General features: G+C 32.0%; 1 protein-coding gene across 1 annotated transcript; it reads left to right on the top strand.

Annotated features, from left to right (window-relative positions):
- The first annotated feature begins 525 nt into the window (after window positions 1–525).
- LOC148621529 (transient receptor potential cation channel subfamily M member-like 2) lies at window positions 526–25,665 on the top strand. The gene is made up of 20 exons (XM_088574077.1): window positions 526–730; window positions 1,863–2,017; window positions 3,135–3,243; window positions 3,943–4,090; window positions 5,270–5,381; window positions 6,801–6,951; window positions 9,930–10,246; window positions 10,740–10,859; window positions 11,774–11,842; window positions 13,039–13,156; window positions 13,876–14,001; window positions 15,520–15,619; window positions 16,014–16,245; window positions 17,404–17,502; window positions 18,421–18,571; window positions 21,532–21,860; window positions 22,246–22,441; window positions 23,450–23,609; window positions 24,332–24,516; window positions 24,965–25,665. The coding sequence occupies exons 1-20, from the start codon at window positions 526–528 to the stop codon at window positions 25,069–25,071; spliced, it is 3,189 nt and encodes a 1,062-aa protein (XP_088430203.1). The 3' UTR covers window positions 25,072–25,665.
- The last annotated feature ends 1,436 nt before the right edge of the window (window positions 25,666–27,101 follow it).

Here is a 27,101-nt window from a genome sequence, read left to right as displayed (position 1 = left end):
GGAGGGAACGACCAAAAATTTGCATTGCAAATTTGACAGTTCTAACATCGTTGGGAATTTTTCAGACAATTCCATACGTTTACATATCTTCCCTGTATCATTTTGATCCGATGGAGCAGTGTAGCGAATAGAGTCGTCACATTCTGAGACGTTGTATATATATATATATATGTGCAGCAAAAGCCTTCTTTTACCTGAAGCTATTAACTTATGGAGACATTCTCTGATTGTTTGGTAATTACTTTCAGAGTTGACTTCCATTAACAATTAACTGGTAGCATATTGTGAACAAGTATTACATAATGCATAATTTTTACATCTACAATACTTGTTGCGGAGATCCAGATTAAAACATCGCTTTGTTTTTTGATAAATAGTTAACTTGCAATTAACGGTCATCAATGGTTTGTCATATTATCTTTCCGTTGTGATGATGGAGTTAATGTGCTGACCTGACTTTATTACAGAATAGCATCTAGAAAAAAGGACATTAATACTACGAATCATTTACCCTTTGATGCAGACATGGAGAAGAGGCCTGAATCACTGGAAACGATTAATCGAAAAATCGTACCAATGACTTATGCTAGAAATAATAATAATAAAGAAGAAATAAGATATCCTAGATTAGTGCTTTCTGTTATCGGAGACTCCAGAACTTTTGTACCCAAGCCATGGTTGACTTCGGTGTTTAAACTAGGACTGATAGAAACAGTTAAGGGAGCGAAAGGTAAATCTTGATCGGAAATAGAATTCTGCGCAAGATCATGTTTAATGAATGTTTCAAAGAGTGTTTTGAAATAAAGTAGAAATTAATACCTAGACTAGATATACTGTACCGACAAAAAGGTACTTAAGTATGTAAAACAAATTATAGACCCCAAAGTAAAACGGGGTGGATCTTTAAATTCTTTATTGTAATTTCGTTAACACGAGTTCAAGTTTAAATATAACACAATTAATGATTAGAATCAGCACAATTCAAGCAAGCAAGTAAAAAGGGTGAAATTGTGCCCCCTTACCTGAACTACAATAAAATAATTTGAAAATACTATATACACATTCAATAACCCCAGATATCACTTTTCATGCAAATTAGACAAAGTCAACATATGCACCTTCACAAATGAGACAGAGTATCAAAAATCAAAAGGCATATTTTGGCTCAGTACCATTCAAAATTATAATTTGAAGAATTTTCATATGAAAAAAAGTTTTAAAATTGACACTGGGTGGACGTTCAGAAAAAAAAGGCCGTCGATATCGGAATTTCGTGTGATAATTTAATATCAATTGTTAAAGTATCTTAAATTATTTTTTTTCAAATCAGTAGATGCATTTTCACAAATGAAAATGGAGACAAAGGGAGAATACAAAATAGCTTAGGGACTTGAAATCGTAACTTCATCTTTGAGAAAGCGGTTGACGTTGGTAATTCTATATATAACATGAAATAAAATAGAGATTTTAGAAATTACGGGTTGAACGCTTTTAATTAAAGCATTAGGGATAAGTCGGTTCTGAATTGTTTTTTCTATATTCCTGTTATTTAGGACGTTTTACAACAAGAGAAATAAGTTAAGTGGCATTTATTTATGTTGAATTTGGCATAATGTTCTTCAGAGGTATTGTTCAAATTTTTGTGAATAAATCAAATTATGAAAGACTGACTTATTTTCATAAACTATTGACCACGTTTGGCATCAACATTGCCACTTTTAAGTTTATTATCAATTGAAACTTAATTAAAGTCACGTCGTATTTGTGATGCACAAGATAAATTCATTCATTCGTATGCAGATTATGCGTTGCAATGAACGTACATGATATGTAATTGTTAAAAGATTTTTTCCCCTAAACAGATTGCTTAATTCTTTATGAGGGGTCTGAGGAGAAAATTAGTAGCTTGGTAAGAGAGGCGGTACATGACTTTCAAGTAGTAAATAAAGATGATGATACCATATTCATATCCTTAGTTGGAATTAGCCACCCTGTCGTTGATGATAATAGTCACGATGTAAGTACGGTGTTTTTTTCACTGAATAGTGAAAATACCTATACACATTTAAATGTCTATAACGCAAATATTCTTGTTCTGATGTAAAGTGTTTTATAACATTATTTACTTTAGAACTTTAAGTTCATTATCATTCAGATAAATATTTTACTGCATGTAAAACGATTTTTTAAATTAAGTTTTCAATCATTCAATTTGACACAAAACAAGTGCACACCAATCGGTTGATTTTATAGATCGTACGCAATTGGTCAGATCAACTAGTATTTTTTAAAACAAATATCATGAATAATTAAACCACAATGGTGCCCATTCAAATATTCCAAGAGTAATTATTCAATCCACGGAATGATTAACGGGATTTAATGTAGATCATATCACCCATTAAAAAAATAATTCTCATTTTTTTCTCACAGTCGACTTTGATAAAACATACTTATCATACAAACACAGGTCACCGAACTGGATTCAGTCATTCTTTAGACGCTTTTTACAGGAATTAATGCGGATTTGTTTTGAAATTTGATAAAGTTCTAAAAACCGATATATAGAACATTACCTCACATTCTTTAATATGTCAAAAAGGAAATCACCAAATGGTTTTTCTATTTAATATTCAATAAACTTTAACTCTCATGTCATATCTACAGAACATTTCCCAGCTTATTTTCTCCCATATGAAAGATCTAATTTTCACCATTCAGTATATATGCCAAAAACTATTTTAAACGATTTAAAGATAATCAATTATTTGTTCATTGCTATACTAACCTTTGCATAATTTTGCAAATGCCAAAAAAAAAAGATGTTCCATATAATTTGTATGACATACTTTAAGTTTCAACATATTTGTAAAAGTCGAAAAAAGGTAATAAATTTCAGATTAGAAATCAATAGCAATATATGGTCTTAATAGTATTAAATCACGTATATCACGTATAGTATAAGGTCAGTTGCCTATTTAAGATAGTACATTCATTTAAATATTTAGGAAGGGAAGGGTAAATCCAGGAACAAAAATATGTTATGTATTATTCTTACTATACCACAAATTCAATTTCTTGTATTTCCCATGAACATTGCATTAATTTGATCTTCTAATTTTTATTTGCAATAGAAAAAAGGAGAAAAAGACAGGTTGGCATTAAAAGGCGGCGAATATGTTGAATTACTTTCACAGTTATCTATGAAGTATGTGCCGTTCATGGAGCTTGGCCGAGACAACAGTAAATTCCTTATAGTGATAATAATCAACCATACGCTTAGTTCATTTTATTATAAGATCAAATTTCTCAACAACCAATCTCTCCATATCGTGAAAATATTTTACACACGTCACGTGACTTCGGATAATAATAAAGTGAATTGTAAACGTAATACCAAACTGCTGACTCTCAAATTTGCTTTTTTCGTGATTTATTTTCTGTGTAAAATATAGTACTTGAAAAATTTCAATACATCAGATAGTGTTAAACATGTTGCTGTTAAGATTTATCACCTTAGAAAATGTAATATTTATTGTCAATGGTGCTTAAGTCTACATAATTGCTTATTTAATTTATAGTCTGTAAACGATAAAGAACCAAATGAAATGAATTATTTATTTGTCTGTTGACATTCTGCTTTGTTCCTGCCTGATCGTGTTCCGATAGCACTCCATAGATTATTTTATAACAGTTAATGATAAAAAGCTTTGAGGGAAAGATGTCCTGCTATAACGATATCTAACCAATATAAAACAACATATAAGAATCGATTTAACATAACACAAAATTTTCTACAATCCAAACTTACACAAAGACATATCAGTTTTTGTAATCGTTATTGCATGAAATCATGAACATACATTCTTACAGCAGGTCAATAACTGTTTTAAATGTAATAAATAAATCCACTTGCGTATTGCTATTCTTTATTTTTTTTAGAATTAAAAACGCCTGTTTTAGTAATTGTGGCTGAAGGCGACGGTACCACAATTGAATTGGTTGTTAACTTGTTGGAGTGCTGTATACCCGTATTGGTCCTGAAAGGATCTGGCAAAGCTGCTGATTTGATAGCTGATTGTCTCAATGAGTATGTTAATACAACATCATTTTGTCAATTGTTCTAAATTCCTATTTTTACATGCACGAAAAAAGAGGTAAAAAAACTGTTTCGGTCAAATTCTTAATTTATCCCATGTTTCATTTAAAAACGGCGGGAGTTCATCTTTTTGTTTTATGTTTATCTTTGAATATGTCTACTAGTCGATTCATCAATGCTGTGACCTACGCAGTCATTTACATTCAATGACAGATATGCCAAAGTAAAAATATATTTTCATGGTATACAGACGTTTGTCATTATTGAATCAACACTTAGATTTATTTCGCCTCAGCGGTATGAACTGATTTACTTACAGAATTGTTTTATTCTCATTTTTTTTTAAAGAATTGAATTTCTGGAGTTGGAAATTATTGTATTTAATAATTTTTTGTCCTGGATTAACAAGCTTTTAAGAATCATTTCTCAGAAATTCCACTGATATGATATATTAAGATATTGACCTACTAGTTTATATTATTGATTAGATATTGCAAATTAAAAATAACGTAATACAAAACAGCAAACCAAGACGAGAAAAAAATTCCATTTTGGTGCAAATTTAGTCTATCTATCAAACTCTATTTTAGAAAACCCAAGTGGGTATAATTACATAGTTAAAAACGGTTTTAGATATTGTAATCGGTTGCTGTACAAACAAATGTCAGTCTCCTGAATATGTTCCCGAAATAACGGGTACATTTACTATACACGTTTTTGCCACAGGCCCATCCCATAGTAGAAACTTTCAATGCTTGAAGCTGCCACTGTGTAATGCAGTATTTGCTTACGCTGAATTTGACTTTTCCTTCCCTACTTAAAATTGAAGCTAACCTTTATTGTATTACCAAATCTCTTTAACTGTTAAAACAGGATCGCAGCATATATCTTATATCGTTTTTCAATTGAAGAGAATAATGTTTGATGAGGTATCCATGACCGTTTATGAAAGGGCTTCCTATTGAATAAGTTACTTGGTAAAATAACTGGTATTGTCAGGGACAGTTTTTAAGTTTTAATCTTCATTTTCATTTGTTACATCTTCAAAATAAATTTTAACTAAATTGTTGATGTTACAGTAAAACAAAATATTGAGAGATAAATCGCATCGTTATATTCTTTTATAACATAGACATACATGTCTAAACACGTAAATGGTATCTTTTTCAGTAAAAATGCTATTAATGTAAAGGCACCTCTTTTGTTGGGAACCTTTTTCCACACAGAGGAAATGAAGCTGTTGAAGAATCTGATGAAAAAAATCAGAAAAAGGGAACAATTTGTAAGCTTTTCTTCTTGTGATTCAATATAAGGAGGGATACAAATGCAATTAAGACATTGTATAGAAACGATTATTATGGTTTCATCGTTCTTTTTTTTAAACATTGAGAAATTTCAAGCGCAAACAATTACATACTAAACCGTATAGTCATAAAAAAAAATAGCATATTTAAAAAATCACCGTAAAGCATTTTTGTCAGTCGATTTTCGAAAATAATGATAGTGGAGAAAAAAAACGTGGGGGAAGATATCCATGTTTAGGTTGATACTTATGAAGTTAACTTTTAAAAGTCGTTTACCAATGTAAGAAACTCATTCATAAAACTACCTTAAAGTGCTGGATAATAAAAAAGGTGAAAAATCGACATATAAAAATTGGATTTTTTTAGTATGTCACATAAATCAAAAGACAAAGTCTCACCCGTAAAATTTTTGTAAGGATTAATCAAATGTAAACAATTTAAAAAAAGTTGTTGATTTAAAACAACTCTTTAGCAAATTTGAAGAAATGATCATTATGACTGATACATTTTGTATCTATGAAACCTCTGTTCTAAGGAAATCAAGATTCTAGTAGAAATTAAATAAATGTAATCAAAAGGCAAACGTAATTTAAAAAAATCTGCTTCTACCGTTTTGTTTTTTCACTTAATAATCATATGTCTACTATTTAAGAGTTAAACTTAATGTTTAAATAGATTTCGGATATTTATCAATAACAATGACAATGATAATTATAATAGTAATTATTAATATAAAATTATTCTATTATTTTTCAATACAGCTTTGGAATTTTTAAATTGCATGTAAGACAAATCTGCCCGTATTATAAAGTACACAAGAATACAATCCATGACTTGAATGCTACATATTTGAAAAAGTAAAGATGGCTTCATACGGAAACTTGAAATCTGATACATGCAATTTCTATGTATTATGAAAACATTTTTAATTTAAAGGTAAAAGAAAATATATCGAAACAAAGTCGTCGTTTTGTGACGTAAAAATATAAAGAATAGGATAACATCGCAACGTTTGGCGCGTCATTTTTTTTTACCTATATGGCTAATTCAACATATTAGATAGCAAGACCTACATAATAATTCAAATTTATAGGTCTGTTTTTATGATGTTTATGTTAATAACTGGTACCTAGGTTATGAAGAAAATGCGTAATGTATTATCAGTATAGTTCCATATAAAATTAAATAATGAATGTTGGTTGGCACATGATGGTTCCCAAATTGTGATTTAATTTCCTTGTTTAAATAATGTGTAAAAAGATAAATTTAGTGTTAATTATAATCAAGGATCTGATATCACTAGTTTTTAAGTCTGCTTAAATCTTTCTAGGGGTTAGAGGTTGTGCCGGTCCATGGTTCTGGTTTATTGCATTAATATAAATATTACATATGTGTAGGTAAATATATTGGATATCAGTACACAAGACGAAGTCCGATTTCCAGAGGCGGTCAGCAATGCAATTATACGCGCATGGGCACAAGGTGGAACTGATAAACCGGTCAAATATGACATTCCAAGCCCGGAGAAAGAAAACTCCACAGAATTAGGTAACTTTCCTTAACAGCACGGCTTGTGTTCAGATACACTGAATTTTCAACGGAGGTGTCATTTTCATTTTGATATTTTACCTCAAATTTAATAAAGTTATAAAATATGTGAATGGCTTCTGAAAGACAGGTTTTAAATTCAAGTAGAAAATTTAATTCTTAATCAGAAATCTTGAAAACCGAAAATGATTTGTATTCTAAAATGTTTGCTAGAATAAGTGGAACGAAGTCAGAATTAGGTTTTGTTTGTTGTTTGTTATTGGGGGTTAACGTCCGAGCAGCAATATTTCAGCTATATTCAGACTATGAACATGAAATGGATGATAAAATGAACATGAAATGAAAAAAAAAAAGAAGGGTCACAAGGATAATAGGGTCGACAAATTTTGATTGCCACTGGAAAAAGGGGGGAAGGATAAGGAAGGGCAATTTAGCCTCCCTCTGTGGCGGAGCGCAAAGGTTCCTACTCCTATCGAATACCACAGCAGGGTTCTTTAACGTGCGAGGAACAGGGCATCTTTCCCAACACGGTGCACCACTATGATTTGTGGTCAGGTTTTCCGTATTTATAGCCTGACAACCCCAGCATGTAACATACCAGGGGTACCCCATTCCACCACCTGGGGCACACATCCCAGTTGCTCTGTGGGCAGAGCGCCTAGCCCACGGCTAGGTTTCTGAGCACTATTTAGTCGCCTTTTACGACAAGCTTAGCGCTGCTGCAGGCCTATTCTTTTGACACCCGGACCTGCACGGGGCTTCAGAATTAGAAGCCAGATGTAATCATGTTTAATAATTTCGGAGGAGGGGTACAATAACAAGAGGCTCTTTAGTAGGAGCCTGAATTGCTCACAAAGTCTATTGTTTGTGTTGCAAAGACATCAACTCTATTATAATCATGTCTTACAACTTTGACCAATAAATAATTTTGTAGGCCTTGTTGTGAAGTTGAGCATTTCAACATTCCAATGGGAACAAATTGTGCTCCTCTACTTGCTGACCTATCCCTTCACTCTTATGAGGCTGACTTTATAACCGATCTTATCCGAAAGAAAGAATATCGTTTAGCTAGGTCTTTTAATCTCAGTTTCTGCTATATAGATGACGTATTTTCTTTAAACAACCCTACTTTTGGGATTTGATTCATCTCATCTACCCCAAAGAACTTGAGATAAAGGATACTACAGACACTTTGAAATCAACTTCATATCTTGATGTACACTTTGAAATCGATGATAAAAGAAAACTATTGACCAAACTTTCGACAAACGTGATGACTTTTCATTCAGAATTGTCAACTTTCCTTTCATCTGTGAAAAGAATATCTATAAACGCATATTTTGGGAACACTCATATTACTTTCATTGAAATCTGTTTAGTAGTTTTAGAGACGTCGATGCTGAAACGTTTACCGACGACGCCGACGACAACATTGACGGACGCAACATAATGGCAATAACTCATTTTGTACTCATGGCAATATGATCCATAATCCTGTTTTGAAATGCACGAAACAAAAAACAATAAAAAACAAAACAAAACAAAATAAACAACAACAAAAAAGAAAACAGGCAAACAACCTATTTTTTTTAACTTCTGAATTTACCCATAGTTTCATTTAAAAAACGCTGGAGTTTATCTTTTTGTTTTATGTTTATCTTTTACATGCAATGACAAGTAAAAAAATGTTTGTAAGGGAGGTATGATTGGTACAAACATGATTGGTTTTCCCTTGTTTAATCCATGTTTAGATTCATTTTGCTTTCAGCAGTAAGTACTGATTTACTTACAGAATTGTTTTAAACTCAAACTTTTTTGTTAAGAGTTTGACTTCTGGAATTGGCGTTTATCTTATTTAAGTGTTCTTTTTCTGGATTTTCATGATTATAAGTATTGTTTTTTACAAATTCTACTATCCATTACAAAATTGTTTAAAGTCATGAAATATTTCAGTAAAAATAAGCTTCATCTAAAATATCAGTGGTCCGTAACTTAAGACCAAGTTTATATTAAGTTATTCTACCTTTGTATTAGTCAGACACTACGATCATTACAAAAGAGTAATATGAATCATGTTAATTTCAAAATATAAAAAACAATTGTGAAAATGTCAATATTTAAGATTGTGTGAGTCCCGTAGATTTACAAAATCTAAAAGGGTAAATTATATTGTTTAAATTCGAAACAGTTCGTTATGGTAGTTGAACACAATTCTGCTTTTGTATTACGTATTGCAGAATGACATATTAACATGATCGAATATGATCGTTATTGTAAACAATTAACACTTTGAATCCCTAATATCAGTTTTCTCATATCATATATTATGCGGAAGTGTTGTTTGTAAACAACTCATTGGTTCACAAGTGAACTTGTCCATAAATGCTTGTATGTTGATATGTAAAAAATGTCCGTTTTATGTGCATTTAGGACTTAATTGTTTCTTCTATACATGAATGCATAATAGATTAGCGGATTATGTATCACTTACTGTTGAGGCTTTTCACCGTTTGTACTCCTTTTATTAAAGCAAACAACTTTCTGGCTTTTAACAATTAACTATATTTTGTATAACGTGAAAACAAAACCTTTCTACAAATAAGACGTCATTAGTGCATAATCAGGCATACAAGCTAAGTTTCTACAGAACATTTTGTCTTTAATTGTTTTAATTTAAGAATATAATTATAAAATTATGCATATCAAAATTATTATCAGATCTGTATGTGTTGAGAAATTCATTAGCACTATTTGGTTGTCCTGTGAATTGTTTTAATTCTGTCAGGACGGCCTATCTGCATTGTGTAGGTAGAATATTTGTATACCGAGGTAATTGACTTGTTTATCAAATAATTCATTGTCGCTATCTTATCTTTGGTTTGATCCATGGTGGCGGAGTTATAATTTTGTGAGTGAAATAATGCTACCTTTTTACATAGTATACAGTTTACTGTAAAATTCATGTCTATTTTAACTAGATAAAGAAAGGTTGTATGACAACAATGAAAAGAGTGAAAAAGAAAGTAAATTTCCTGATAGAATTATTCCACAAAACAGAGAATCAGGAATCGAGGTTACTTCAGAAACCTTACCAGGAAGTAGTTTTGTTAGTAAATCAAAAAGTACATTTGGAATCAACAGCGTACATCCAAAGTCAGTCACGATGCACAATGCTAAAATGGGCGGTGAAGTGGAAGTTCACCAGGAATCGCTTACTCCAGCTTCTTTACCACTTTATTTCTATATTGCTTATCAGAGTATACAAGAAATGTCGAACGAAAATGATAAGCGTAAGGTAGTTGATTTACTTTTGAAATCGAACAATCAATTAGTTTGTCTTTTAGCTAGAGAGAAAAAAAATGTTTTATGAGCAACTTTGTAAAAAGCCTACATATTTTTGTTTTTGATATTTTGTTTGAAATGTCATAGTAAACAGAAAATAGCATGTGGTTTTTCATATAACCCGTGCTCATAGGAGATAAAAATTATATAGAATGCACTGTAGATTTCAAAATTAAGGGAGATAACTCTGTAAATGACTGAAATTCAATAGAATCTACTGGAGTTTCAACGTTGATTATCTCCTAAGAGCAGGCAGATTTGAATGAATAATTGCTCATTTCATAGTGTAGACCCATAAAACAACTTAATTACAAAAATAAAAATATGTAGCCTTTTTTGGGGTGTATCACATTTTTTAGACTTTGCATGATTCTTACAAAGACAGCTACTTAATATATTGATTCAAATTTGTAAAATATAAAAGGATGTGATTATCTTCATTATAGAACTTCCAGATTCTTTTAAAGCAAGCTTTGGTAGCAAACAGAGTTGACTACGTTATAGTTTTACTTCAGGAAGAAAAAGTAGAATTTGATATTCAACATTTTCCGTACATTTACAACAAGGTATTCAAATTTTAGATGTAGCACTCGAATTACAAACAAATTATTTTGTTTTGAAACAAGCGATTGGCCCAAAGTTATTTTCTACAACTATTTCAAGTGATTAATTTACTATCAAGTATGTTTCATGTTTATCGCATTCTGTATAGCAAATTGATATTGAAATGAGTTTTTATGTGTGCTTAGTGTACATCAATGTTCACAAATAGAGAAGATATGATGAATTGTATTTCTGTTAGCACATAAAGTACAGATTCAATGTGCTGTGAACATAACACATGGCCTTCTACTTTTAAACATGTAACATTTAAACTCATTGTATGCATACTCGTTAGCACATTACACATACTCGGTATAATTAAAGTGGGGTATGGTAAAGTTTATGTACAATGTAACATAGATCACCATGTACAATTAAATGGAACTTGCTATTTCGCGTAACATTGGCGTCAACAGAAAATTACATTAGCGTAACATTGGCGTCAACAGAGAGCAACAAAGAAGACAACATAATTTCGTTAACTTATCGATTAAACCTTGTTTTTGTTTTCATAAAATTATATTGCCCATGTTTATTTCTTAAATTTTTGTCTGAAGATACAATTATAATGATATTCAGTCTTGTTGATACCTTTGTAAATTCAGCAATCCAATCATTGTGGCAACAAAGGAACACTGAATATGTTTATTTGTAACATAAGAGAAAATACTTGACCAAAATCATAGTTAATCGATAAAAAGAAGCTTTGTTTGTCTTTGTTCTCTCTGTTGACTCAGTTGTATAAAAAAAAAAAATAGGCTCAGTTCAGTAATTTACAGCACAGTGTGAATGCGTATACCCCTTATAGGTAAGAGAAGCACAATTAAATCTGAATTATTTATAAACGGACTATTTTAGAATTGCTATTTTATGGCAGGTATTGAAATGCAGTTGCGTAGATCATGAAGACAAAGGAGATTGCCAACACATGTGGTCTATCCTACAGGTAATAGAGTGGACACGAATAAAAACAACAACAACAATAACTTGCAAGTTTTACAAAAGATTATATTTCAAACGGGATATATTTTACGAGGATCGAATACTACATATCGTTATCTGGTCAATTTTACGAAAATTGAAATTCGCAACTCGTCATGTTATCATTTTTTAAACACATCACAAATATACACAAACATCTATGATTTTACTTACATTTGATTGCTGACATAACATATAATTGAACCGATCCATCGTCAAAAACATAGCTTTTCCATTTGATGCCCTTCATTAATTCGAAATATTCGTCAATGTTAACAAATGAAATGGTGTCTTTGTCTTAAGTCTATTTATCGCACTTACAGGTTCCCGTTAGACCGTCATTGAAAATACATACTCCTGTTCAATTATAATAAGTTGCAAAATTAGATCAATATAACTATTATATAGATAACGGTGTTTTATCAAATGTTCCCAGTGTAATTTCGATCATTCACACTGTGAAATAAGTTCGGTAATTTCACTGTCGGACTTTCTCCCGCCAGAAGTCACAACTTTGAAATCAATCCGCCGTTCACAAAGTTTGAAATTTAAGTTTAAGGAAATCTATTTGATAAATAAGATAATCAATTGGTTATCGTGAATAACCAAAATATGATAACTCATGCCAAGAACGCAGTAAGATTTTAGTAGCATTCTTTCTAAAAGTCAGACAGAAAATGATTCATGCATGTCAAAAACCCACCGGATTCAGTATTAATTCTTGTTTAGAGATAGTTACTGATCACATAAACAGTCTTAGTATTTCATTTGGGTTTTGCGCTTTTGAGAAAAAAATATAGAGAGAGTACATGAAATTTGCACTTTGCAAGAGTTATCGTTCTTGATTAGGATACATTTGGTTGATTTTAGTAGGAGATGAATGTATGATTTTCTAAAAAGTGCAGATCTGAATACAGAAAAGCCTATGGTTATATTAAAGTAAAGAATATGTAGACTGAAAAAGAATTGTTTGTTTGGTGGATTTTTCTTCACCATGAAGCACTTCACCATTGGCAATGTTTGAACTTTATATGGACTGGTACTTAACTTCCTTCCAACTACTTATCATATTAGTATCGCCTTTTACCGATTCAAAATGACCAATAGTTTTATACCTAAATTAAAAAAGATGAATTATGTTAATTTGTCATTTATTAATAGGTTGCATCCCCAGATTCTTCGGAAAAGCTTTTAGAAAATTTGACGGAAAACGAGTTACCACAGAATCGAATTTATGCAGGACGGCAGCTTTGTCAGAAGTTTTTACATTATCCAAGAAGTACGTGTATGCTAAAAATGGCAAAATATCAAACAAAATCTCTTTATCCAAAGTTTGGTTACAAAATTGCATAATCTGCCATATGCAAAGGTGAATGTGCTACCTTGCCTTTATATTCCTAACATAGTGTTTCGCGAATTACTTACTAAATTGCATAGATTCTTGATACAATACATCAAATGATAAACTATGTTCTGGTATTGTATTTTAGAGACGGATCGTCAGTGCTGTCCTTTAAATAAATAGATACTCTGATACGCGAATGCTTCAAATCTTTCTATCAGGTATAAAATTTCGGAAGTGACGCCAGCAGTTAGGAAGTGATTATTTGAACTTTTAATGCAGATGCACGATCTATGTTACATGATATGCCTCGAATATGTACCGTTGGTCGAGATATTAGCGATATAACAACATAACAGTGCATTATAATAAACACGGTCATTTTCTTAGAAGAAATAACTTCATAGGCAAACATAAATTCAAATTAAATAAGACTCCAAAGTCAATCAATGATTGTCTTGATCTATTTATTTATTTATTTAGTTAGTTAGTTAGTTTTTTTTTCTTCTTTACAGTTAAGTTAATTACGCGTGTACTTTGTGGTAAGATTTAGCGGGCGATGACAGAGCATGACAATTGTAAAATATTCAATGACATATAAAAATTTGTCACTCAAAAACATTCATAAATTTGTGTTATTTCTTATCTTACTTTAGAGGCATATAAATCTGACGAACTCAAAATGGAAAAAGACATGTACCACGACTTGCTAATCTGGGCTATATTCTGTAATAGAATAGAACTTGCTACCCTGTTTTGGTCAAAATGTTCAAACCAGCTACGTAAGAGTTCTTAATAATAAAGTTATTTTTTGTTTTGAAAATGGCATTTTCTTTAAATATATATACAAGAAAACATATAAGCAAGGTTCTAACATAAGTAATATGAATTTAAGACACAGTCAAGAACCGAGCGTCGCACTTAAACAATTTTCTTACGATTGTTAAGCCATTAGAAAAGAGAAGATAGCTGAAAGTAATAATCAAGGAAACCAAGGTTATGGCGGTAATAAAAATAATATAATCCAGGGACAAAGACCAGGCATTGAAAACCAACAAAGGACATAAAGTAACTAAAATCATACATACAAAGTAACAAAAGCAAATGAGCAACTCGGTCTCCACTCAAATTTGGGAGCATGGACCATGTACACTGGTAGGGTGAGCGTCCTCTGCTTTTCTAGAAACACTCACCGACTTGCTCATAATCAAAGTCAAGTCCGGTGTAGTCGAAAGAGGAAGGAAAACTATGAGACGTTGAACAAATCAGTTTTCATGGTGCAGATGAATACGCCATAACGAGCCACGAGTTCATGATGACGACCATAAAACTTCTGTATTGATGACTTCAATCTGGTAGCAACATAGCCCTGTTCCAGAACCCCATTTGTTAGAATTCTAGAGCGATACAAAAGATAGTTACGACAAGCTCTAGTTGTGATATGAACACTCCTTACGCAGGTGCTGGAGGGGTCTTGCCATATCTAAAAGGAAAGTTGACAATTCTGAATGAAAAGCCATCACGTTTGTCGTAAAGTGTGGTCTATAGTTTTCGTTAACAGTTGATTTTTAAGTGTAGGTCAAGATATGAGGCTGACTTCACAGTGTCTGTAGTATTCTTTATCTTAAGTTCTTCGGGGTAGATGCGATGTATCAAACCCCCAAAATTAGGATTGTTCAAATATAATACGTCATCTATATAGCGGAAACTAAGATTAAAGGATGTTGCCAAACGGAAAAGGTGAAATACGGTAGGTAAGTGGTAGTCCTGTTTATTTAAGATTCAGAGAACGTACCGGATATAGATACTATAAATAATTCTTTTTTTTTAATTTTTCTTGGTTCTTGAATTGCATGTTTTAATTTTAAATCAATTTAAATGCTTCTTTAACTTTGAATTCAGTCTCCTGACCCATTAATGTGGGTCTTTCTGATTCCGGTTTGACAGAACGTCTATCGTTATCCTCGCATGTGATGAGTGGTATTATTCAAAAGAATAACAATGGTTCGTTCAGTTCAATTAAAACAAACATGAAGGTTTACAAAAGTGTCAATATAAATTCAATATTAACACAGAAAAGTGGAAACGACGACACTCAATTGAATCCAGGAGAAAGTATTTATATTTGAATTTGAGTAATTAAGTATTAATATTTTCTATATATGTCCATGGAGTGTTCGGGCATCGTATATGTATGGTGCAAGGATGTATTGTGAGTTTGTTTCGGTTTTGGTTTGTTTTTTTTTCTGCGTTTTTGTTCTGTGAATATAAAGCATAATTCTTATTTCTGATCCAAACAGAAACAGCATTTTTGGCAAGTTGTGTCCTCAAGAGAATGGCTGCAATTTCAAGAAATGTGAAAGATCAGATTTTGTACAATTCAATTAAGGAGCATTTAACGTATGTTAGTTTAGAATTATGACGTTCTGAATATTCAACTAACTTTTAAATATTTAAATATATTTTTATTAGGTTACTTTAATTAAGATCGGTTCACCATGTATGGCATGGGATGCATATTTCCACAAGAAATAATAAAAGGTCGTCACTTTAATCGCCGCGTTAGTTCATAATTTTACGTGATCATCGCATATTCGTTTCCTCATAACTACGATTACGTCAATTTTCCGCAAAATGCGTTCGCCTTACAGTAATTGAAGATCAGAAAATATTATGCAAACTGCGTTTTGTGCTTTATATTTTTCTTTATTATCGTTGTTAAACGATTGCAATGCAATTATAACTTACACATTTTTTTCTAATTATTTTATGTTAATAGTTTTTACCATTTTAGTTTATTCGAGCAAAGATCAATTGACTTACAGACACTTATTTATGAGGAAGATGCAGTCATTGCAATGGAATTGATAATGGCGGATTGTACAGTTTGGGATATCAAAGTCAACCCGTTAGAGTGTGCACATGATAATACAATGTATGATTTCATTGCCCACAGCTGCGCCCAAAGGAGGTTAAATACAATTTGGTACCAAAAAATTGGGGCAACTCTAGGAGAATTTCTGTGGGTAAGAAACGGGTTTTTTCTCCTCCTTTTTATGGCAATTATATACAAAACACCTTTCCATCAGTTTTTCCGTTTTGTGTTGCTTATTATAATGTATTGGACAACTTTTACTATAAAATATACAACAACAATCAACCTTTTGTTTAGATATAAATCTATTTGTATTACATTTATATGTTAAACGGCATAAATTTAGCATTGCACAATCTAAAGTACAGTATTTAAGTCTTTTCTAAGGCGATTTCATGAAAAGACAATCCCTATCGAAGTATTGTGCATTTCTACTTGCAATTATACACAACTTATTATGCAGACTTTAACCACAATTTAGTGTACGTCATCAAAAGGAACATTGTTGACATGATGCTTTGATTACCGCAATTAAGATTCTAATCAATAAATGATGTTTGCTTTGGTGATTTTTGTCATCCCATATTATGAAAAGAGCTTGAAATTAAGAACACTAAAGACACATCAAAGTCTGTATCTTGTCTTGATCTTTGTCTTTTAATTGACAACATGCAGATAAGTTTTTAAAATGACTCTCTGACAATCGCGACAACCATAAGTTTCCAATATCAACTCTCTTTCTTGTGTAGTAACATTCCAGCTACTTTTAGATATTTTGTTTGGCATTGTCAATTATTGTGTCTATTACATCACTTTTAGATATAGCCAAGAGGCCTTTAAAATCTAATGGGACAAGGTTATATTGCCTATATGTAATGGTCGTCCGCCCAAAATTTCACTATTACCTGTTTGGCCAACATGGAGGAGTGTTTAATATATTAAACGATTAAGGTCGTTCTTCCTCTTTCGCCTGACATAAGATGCGTTCTCATAATCAAATTTGCACATGAGTAATGTGTTTGCGTATATGTAAATTTTAACACGTATATAAATTTGTTCGTGTGAATACCCATTGTCTACATGGTCACATTGTGTGTGAATTTGCACTATATGTAAATTTACCCTTGGTTGGGAATTACCAAAATAACAAACCTTCAAAATACCAAATGGTGTGCTGATGTGAGAATGGGCTTTGTGTTTGCCCGAGGTATTCATTGTGTTCTTATCACTAGTCTTACTTGTTTTTCATGAGTAAACTTTTTTGATAAAATATAGTTTCGATAATTCTTTACTTTATATTTTCTCCTAGAACGGATTTCTTTGTGGATGTAATACAATGGGCAAGAAAAAAGACTTAGCGCTTACCAATTTTTTCTTCGCACCTCTAACTCGGTTTACCGTACATTATGTAAGTATGTAGAAGTAAGTCATATTAGACACATACTGCCTGTAATAGAGGGTGTTACTCTGTAGTATCACACGAGTTAAATATATTATATGAGACGAAGTCGAGAGTGATAAATTTACAGAATGTGATACGATGCGTAACACCCTCTACTACGGGAAGTATGTGTTATATTATACTGAATACGAGGGTGATATATCGTGACGTCGGGTTGATGTATCGATCCACCAATCAATGTCCAGTGGGGGATTGGGCAAGTAAAGATGTTCATGGATTAGACTAAAATAACTCATTACCCATTACCCAATCAGAATTCAAGATTTTTGGATGACGTATAATATATGATAATATCAAAAATATTTAACATCGAATGTTCTACTAAAACTTTTTCATTATACAAGTTTTAAATGATACGCAATGGGTCATGCACAATTAGAGTATACAAGTTCAAAATGTGTACAACTTAAACAAATTGAAAGTTTAGATTATTGTTAAATGAAAAACAACACGGACATTAGCACTTTCATTTCATTTTTAATGTCGTGTATCCATTTTGTACAAAGCAAAACCTCAGATGGTTTATTCGCTATTTCAAAGCTTCACACAACTGTGTTTAACCCCATCCTTTATTCAAATTAGTAAAGTACTCGGAAAACAGCTTTGCTGATTTGTAATGAATATTGCTTATTCCCTGTGATTTCGTCACATCCTGTATAGCAGAAATGAAATTGTATCTTGGTAAACTTAAAGCATAAGTCTTAAAATGTCAAAAGCTTATATACTATTGTCAAACGATATCTTTTTTTATCAACAATTTTTTAAACAACAAAAATGATAATACTATCCAAAGGAATGAGGGATCTTTGTATTGACTTATATAATTAAGGGATATGAAACCAAGTTTCTGGATTTATTTTATAGCTCACATTCATTGGTGCATTAGTGTGCTTCAGTGCGTTCTTGTTAACAGAACTTTCAGAATTTGAGGGCTTCCAGTCAATTAAAATCTACGACTGGGCCATATATATCTGGTTTTTTGGCGATATTATAGAAGAATACAGAGAAGTGAGTCATTATACAATAACAGTATGATAAAAATGTGTTATCATAACGTAAAATGGCAACATTACAGAGATAACTAAAATATAATAGAAATGATAAATGGATAGATTACCTTTTCAAATATATGCAACTTAGATATATATAAAGTTCGTACCGCTGTGCCATCTATGGCAACACCGCCTGCACGAAGTCCAGCGCCCTAGACCACTCGGCAAGCTAGGCTATATAAAAAATATAGCTTTCGCTGGCCGGGTCATTCCTCCTCGTAGGATTAATCTAGGGCTGTAACTTAGTACACGATGTATGTTAGTACGGGACAGTTCATTTAGATGTTATTATGTATGATAGAGGATCAAATTAATGATGCTTGTCACAACAAATCAATATTATACAAACGTCTCAGATTGTGACGACTCTATTCACTACACTGCTCCATCGGATCAAATTGATACAGGGAAGATATGTAAACGTATTGAAGTCCCGCGGAGTGAACAACCAAAAATTTGCATCGGAAATTTGACAGTTCTATCATCGTTGGAATTTCGATAGTTGGTTTGAAACTGTGTTATCCAAAATCGTTTAAGTATATATATGTATATACGGAAACCACATTTCAAAATTCAATTTTATTGTATTCAGTTGATCTTAAACCGTATAACACTTTACCAAAGGAAAGTTATGTTCGGTATTTACCTCTGCTAATATATCACAAAGTAAAACTGATGGTAAGTTTTCATAATCATGTTTTCAATTAGACACCTGCGTATGTAGCGTTATTATCAAAAGTCATACGTTATGCCAGAGTTTGCCAAAACTTTTGTATCGCGCCTGAATTCTAACAAATAGGCTTCTGGTTATCCTTTCCTCTTTTGTCAACCCCAGACTTGACTTTTTATGAGGAGCTCGGCGGGTGTTTCTAGAAAAGCCGAGAACGCTCACCCTACCGGTGCACATGGTCCATGCTTCCAGTTTTTAGTGGAGTCCGAGTTGCTCATTTGCTTTTGTTACTTTGTATGTATGTATGATTTTAGTTACTTTGTGTTCTCTGATGTGTATGTCTGTTTTCCATGTCTGGTCCCTGGATTACATTATTTTGATGACCGCTATAACCTTTGTTCCCTTGATTACTCTTTTACGTTTTACAAGTCCATTAGAGACTCCAGTACACTTTGTGATATATCATCATTACAAGTAACTTCAATGTGAAAAATTGACATCGCCTCATATTTGTCTTACTTGAGATCGTGCTGAGTATAAACACTATATTAACTCACCTTATTCACAATCGACACAATCATTTAACATATATATTCAACGCATAGTTTTCTAGTTATTGTTCGTGTTCTCTCGTGTAAAAGAAATATGCGATTTAGTTAAAGAAAAGATCAATTCAAACAATGACTGGCTACAATCTAAATAGTGATGTTTTTCAGTGTTGCAAGAGCATGCATTCTAGCCTCTAAAGTACCATAGACATACATATAAAAACTGCATGTAGTCGATTCCAGTTCAAAGAATCTTTTAAGCTCAGATGATGCATGGTTTCGATTATACTGATGGAGAATATCATCTTTCGAATTTTGACATTTGTCAAAAAAAAAATAGTTTCTTTATATTTGAACATTGTCATTCTTACTGCTTTTTACTTTATTTAGAGAGGCACATGCTTAATTTCTGTTATGCTGTTATCAATACTGAATCCCTTACTGTGACTGTAAATATCTATCCAACAGTTTTGTGTACCATTTCCGTCGTGTTTGAATCTCAGTGGTGGTATGGTTTATTTGGTTTTGTGTTTATGATGTACTTTAAGTAAACTATTATAAAATAGAAGACCGTACTTAAGTAAATAACGATAAGTATCCATTGCATGCCTTTTGTTTTAGATTTTGATCCAAATAAATTTGGGAGTTTCACATGTTACAAAATATGGGTTTTGTCATTTTGAACTTGAAGACATAAAGGTACCCGTCTTTAATTCGATGCACATCCTACAGAACTGAATGGAATTGAATGAAACTTCCATTAAAGCAACGGGCTTTACAAATATCGATTATTGTGGATTCTATATTAACTCCAATACTTTGGATTTATGGAATTATTTTTGCGCGACCTTATTTGGATATTCCTTCATGCCAAATGCGCCACATGCATTACCTATTTGTTTCTCTACTAGTATGACGTTATCGCGATGCCAATTACATTGCTGGTATATATTCGACAGTTTGTGCAAGGTCGAAGTAAATTGTACTCTCACCAACTCTTAGATGAGATGCAAAAAGTTTTTGTCTTTTAAACAGAGTAATTTGACCTTTGGTGAATTTCCACAAAATGTCATAATTTTTATCATTGATCTGGCTATTGCATGTCTATTTCAACGACTTCTAAAAACCGTTCTCCATTAAAATTAATATAACCAATTATTTTAATTACACTCAAGAAGCCATGGCCATGTAATGCCGATAACACGCATTGTGGTGAATCCAAAGTGATTGATTGTCGAATTTCTGAGATCTCTGTTTTAGAAATATATGGATTTAATAAGCTAAATGAGATAAATACAGAAAAACATTGCAACACGCCCTTTCCTTTTGTTTTTAAACATAAGGAAACCTATGAAAAGTACCGATATCGATATGTTTTTGTGCCTATAAATCCACATGGAAAAAAAACAGTTTTCCTAAATGATGTGAAAACTATACCTTTTTCATACACTAAGTTCTATTGAAAACATATTATTACCATATGATTTTTATTTATCTGTTTTTCATGAACTAATTTGTTAGTACGATTCTATACATATAAAAACAGATGAGAAACGTATGTTGTTCAGGTGTGTTCAAAACATATCAAACACATATGTTGCAAATTTTCTTGTGTAAACATACTGCTTTTTTCCTTAGGTTTTCTTCTGGAATGAAGGGCAAATAGAAAGCCTTTTCAATGATGGAAAACAACAGAAACCTACACAAAAAAACTCTAATGGTCAAATGGCGTGTTCTGGTTCCAAACAATCTAAACCACTGCAACAAACAATTAGTTATAAGCTGAAAAAGTACCTGTTCGATTTTTGGAATGCATTGGATGTTTTCTCTTATATTATAACAACAGTAGCTATAGCAATTCGCTTTCTTGTGAATGATTCATATGACGATATTGGAACAAACAATTATACCATTGGTGCTAAATTTGCCAGACGCGCTTACAGTCTTAGTTTGTTTACAATGTACATGCGATTTCTTCATGCTATTTTGATGTCTAGAAAGCTTGGTCCTAAAATCATCATGATTAAAGAAATGGTAAATCTATGATAAGGACAGTGGTTGTAAATTGATTAAGTTTTTTTTTTAATAATAATTTTAGTCGGACGATAATATCTACATTCAGCTGATACATGTTTCGGGTATAATAAAAACATTGTAAGCTTTACTATAACGTATCTTTATTGTAACTGAGCTGCTGAATGCATTTAATCTCGAAAACAAAATCAAAACAGGTTTGCAAAATCAAAGCATGCTTTAGCTAACTTTAATCCATACTGAACAGCAGAATGATCGTCTTTTATCTGCTTTTTGACGTCTAAAAAGCTCCCAAAATTAAAAAAGTTTCCATGTATTATTATATATTCGTTCATTGTACTTCAAAATAAAGCTGTATTACTTCTTCTAATCGTTTATATTGTAGTTAAAGGATTTGTTTCGGTTTATTGGAATACTGTTCGTGTTTATGGTTGGTGTTGGTGTTCTCTATCACGCCAATATGTATCCAGCACATTATGACATGTGGAACGGTAAAGACTGGACATACTGGAGAATTTGGAAAATCATCTACATCCCGTACTGGCAAATATATGGCGAACTGTTTCTCGAAGAATTTCAAGGTAAATTAGCATAATATCTTACTACAATGCACTACATCTTTCTTATTGACCGTATTAGTAAATATTTATTTTCTAAGAATGAATGCAATGCGTTTATGATAACAGTGTGCGATCCATTATGATAAAATACGAGAACTTTCCAACTGCATTTGATATTGTAAAGAATAATTGCCAGTGCAATGCGAATTGTTAAGATTCGGTCTAATTAATTAATGCTAACAATTACTAACGAGTTTTTACGGTTTAGTTACGAGTGATTTACGAACGGTAATGAGTTTTCATCATTGGTTTGCATTTGTCATATAAATTCAAGATATTAAGCCTCATGCATTCTTTATTTTAATATTTGACATGTTTTATGAGTGAAATAAATGAATATAATACCAAACAATACTTCGATTTCTTTGCCAACTGGCATCACAACCTTACTCTCTTCATCCTTGGCAAACTATTCATGTATATTCGCAAAATACTCACTCGTTTATATCTTAATCCATCAAAAAATAATCGTAAACTACTCGTAATCATTTGTAAATGAATTATAAAACGATTGTATAAAATATAATACCGAATAGTTTACCAGTTCTTGGGATCGGTTAACGATGCCTTACGAATGGTAAAGAGAAGTTTGCAAGCTAACTGATTAAATAATTTAAAAATAGATGCTTTTTAAAAATGTTGACATGTCAAAACGATTTAATCTCCTTTTGCGAATTGCTATAAATGCATGCGAATGTCTACGAGTTGTTACAAGATCTTTACGAATGCCGATGAAGTACATACGAATCTTTGAAATTATTATCGTGAGAATTGGTAAGAAAGATTCGTTTATTGGGGTGTTTTACGGTCTTATTGCAATTTTTTCCAACGAAAATATCTGCTTTTTAAAGTTAGATGTCTTTTCCTGTCGATGTAGTTTGTTGATATCATATAAAAAGTTAGACCTTTTGTAAGTTAGAGTATTTAGGAAAAATCTATTTATATCATTTCTATGTTATTTGATGAAAGCAAATAGTACTACACCTTGCACCACAATTCAGTCTGAATGGGAAAATAACCCAGAAGTTGAGCGTTGCAATGAATATGATTGGGTGCTGATAGTCATTGCTGCCTTGTATCTCCTGTTATCCAACCTCCTTTTAGTGAATCTTGTTATTGCTTTGTTCAGGTACTTTTTTTTAGGAAACATATGTGATTTAGTCATTATGTCCAGATAATTATCTAGATAAAATTTGATGACTACTTTCGTGCGAGTTATAAAAGGCGATCACTCACAGTTTTTTTTTTACATTTTAATTGAATAATAACAAATGTTAAAACTTTGACAATGCACTGTTGGGATAATTCCTCTTTGAATATTGCACTTTAAACACAAAATTGTTTTTAATTTGTTTGAATATCAATGATTTGATGTTATATAACGACTTTTTATTGACATCTATAATAGAAAGAACACTTCGTTTTGGAACAATACATAAAAATATGGGAACATGAGTGGTGACCAAAATATGTATATTTCCCAAAATCTGTTGATCAACCATTGCATAACTAAATCCAAATCGTATGTTATATTATGTCTACTCGTCGATATCTTCCTTTGAGACATGCATGTAGGCCTCTTGTCGATAGTATGAGCTAAACTTTTTTTCACGTACATTTTAATATAACTTAAAATAAACAAGCCACAACTACTAATAACTCTTTTCGAAGCCGTGTAACTTCATACAGTAGTTGGATATGCTTAATGTAACCGTGATTGGTAACATGTGATCGCTAACCAAGGCAAAACGATTGTACATAGTTATTGGTTTACTTGAAATGTTGAGATGAAAAGATGAGTCACTAACAGAAAATTGTGGATACATAAATAAACTAATTGTTCAATTTTAGTTACCGATTTGAGATGGTTCAGGCAAATTCAGAGAGATTATGGAGGTATTGGCGTTATACAGTAATAATGGATTACCGAACCCGAATTCCATCACCACTGAACCTATTTATCAGACCATTTATGTTGTTTGGTATATGCATGAAGAAGTGTAGTAAAATTTGTCTAGGGCAAGATTATGACATTGGTGAGTTTTGTACTAAAAACTACGCATCTTGTACATTAACGTTTTTGCTTTTAGAACATGGAAATTCGAAAACAAAAGGAACGGGTTAGTCAAGAACGTACAAAATATTACGAAACAAACAATTAAAGTTAGCTATTTAAAGAAACTTCAATAGATTATAATTATTATTTGGGTCATTTAAAAGGGTATTCCTAAAGATCCCAGTAACATTTTATATACTCTCCATCATTCATGAATACAAGATCAAGGCTATAGCGCTGCAGTCATTTTTTGACGTTTTATGGATATGAAATATCAAGTGCAAACAGATAGAAGGTGAAAGTTGTCTTGACCATTGTCATTTCTTATATGTCCTTTGCTTAATTTTTTGTCTTAAACGTCTTCATGGAGATAATAATAAATAATGCATTTCTGTTAAATAAAAAAATGTTTTTTTTATACATTCCAGATCAGAATGTATTAGAGCGCATGAAAGTAATTCAGGACATTTGTGCCAACAAGTGTATTCGCTCGGCGACAAAAAACAAGCAATCCAATTCCCCGGCTTTCTACTGACGAAAGCTGTGGTAGTTCTATTATAATTATATTCAAGAATTATTTGCTGATCATATAACTGACATGTGTGTGTATAATGTAACGTTTAACTAGAGCTATTTAGAAAGATTATGGTCATGAACTTATATTTTGCATTTAAGTAATCCATATAGGTACCATTCTTTGAATTAATCGGGGAAAATCTGAAATATAAATGTCAAAACCCTCACGATTTAACAATATTTTGAACTCAAAGAAATCTTCTCTACTTTAAATAACCACTATCTGATATCTGTATGTGTCTAGAGATGATTGGACAATGTTCATTAGAATGTAAGGAAATTTAAATTTTTAGCAGATTTATCTACACCTCTGAAATGTTTATTTGCAAATTTCAACTGATTTAATCAGAATGATACAAATTTTCTTTGTTCATTTGTTCCGATGAAACAGATATTTAGATACACTATTAAAGTTATGGGACATTTCATACCATGTTTCACCCACTGTCTGATTCTAAAGGACGACACTAAAGCTTATAGATGTTCGGGTTGCGGATTTAAAAAAAATCAAATGCGATTTTTCTGAAATCCTTACTCATATCTTGACCTACACTTAGAAATCGATGGTAAAGGTAAACTATTGACCAAACTTTACGACAAACGTGATGACTTTTCATTCCGAATTATCAACTTTACTTTCATCTGTGGCAACATCCCTTCAGCTCCTGCGTATGGAGTGTTCATATCACAACTCATACGTTATGCCAGAGCTTGCCGAAACTACACAGACTTTTTGTATCGCGATAGAAGTCTACCAATTAGGCTTCTGGAACAGGGTTATGTTGCTACAAGATTGAAGTCATCACTACAGAAGTTTTATGGTCGTCATCATGAACTCGTGGATCGTTATGATGTATCCATCAGCACCATGAAAACTGATTTATTCAACGGGTCATAGTTTGCCTTTCCTCGATTTCTACCCCGGACTTGACTTTTTATGAGCAACTCGGCGGGTGTTTCTAGAAAAGCAGAGGACGCTTACCCTACCGGTGCACCTGGTCCATGCTCCCAGTTTTTAGTGGAGTCCGAGTTGCTCATTTACTTTTGTTACTTTGTATGTATGATTTTAGTGACTTTATGTTCTTTGTTGTATGTGTCTGTTTTTCATGTCTGGTCTTTGTCCCTGGATTACATTCTTTTGATTACCGCTTTAACCTTGGTTCCCTTGATTACTCCTTAGCTCAAATTTTGATTAATCAAATCACTTGACATTGAAAATTTGAGAAGAAACTCGAGAAAAATCTTAATTTGTGATTTGTTTGTGTCACCCAGACCCGGTTTAATTACTGTTGATCGATAATGATCATATGGTCGTTGAAAATATTATATATATATAGTTAATTATTCTTTACTAAACATATATACATATATGTCATTAACATGCAATTTATGGGTTGCTTCCCATCTCCTTTATCCTGGCTGGGGACTGACATTTTATACTGGCGGCTTTATGTTTAAATTCTGTTTGGGCCATACTACACGTCTAAGTTTTCAGAGACTTCGAGTAATGCAAAAGCAATTTATTGTCGATTCTCTGAAATATATATATCTAGAAACTCTTAAGTAGCAGTTTACATAAAATGCAGACACTGTCAATGGTAAAGTGAATCATGGTGAACAAAAACCCACCAAACCAAACTATGCTTTTTTAGTATATGATATACTTTCACATAACAATAATCATTTCTGCATTCAAATCTGTAATTATTAGAAAATCAAACATTCAACTCCCAATAAAACCAACCAAATGAAACCAAATCAAGAACGATAACTCTTGCAAAGTGCTAATATCATGTACAATATTTTTATCTCAACAGTGCAGCAACCAAATGAAAAACTGAAGACTGGTTGTGTGTTTAGTAACTGTTTCTATTCCCCATACTCAGTTAAAATCCCGACTTAAAAACGATTTAAAAACATTATACATCGTTGTTTTTCCAAAAATGATGGTACACCTAGATACAAATATATATTTCTTGGTAGAGATTC

Source organism: Perna viridis, chromosome 3 (genome assembly GCF_037379345.1).
Source record: "Perna viridis isolate PV_CMFRI_1.1 ecotype Kerala chromosome 3, ASM3737934v1, whole genome shotgun sequence".
Lineage (NCBI taxonomy): Eukaryota > Metazoa > Mollusca > Bivalvia > Mytilida > Mytilidae > Perna > Perna viridis.
This window is presented reverse-complemented; position numbering and strand designations above follow the sequence as displayed.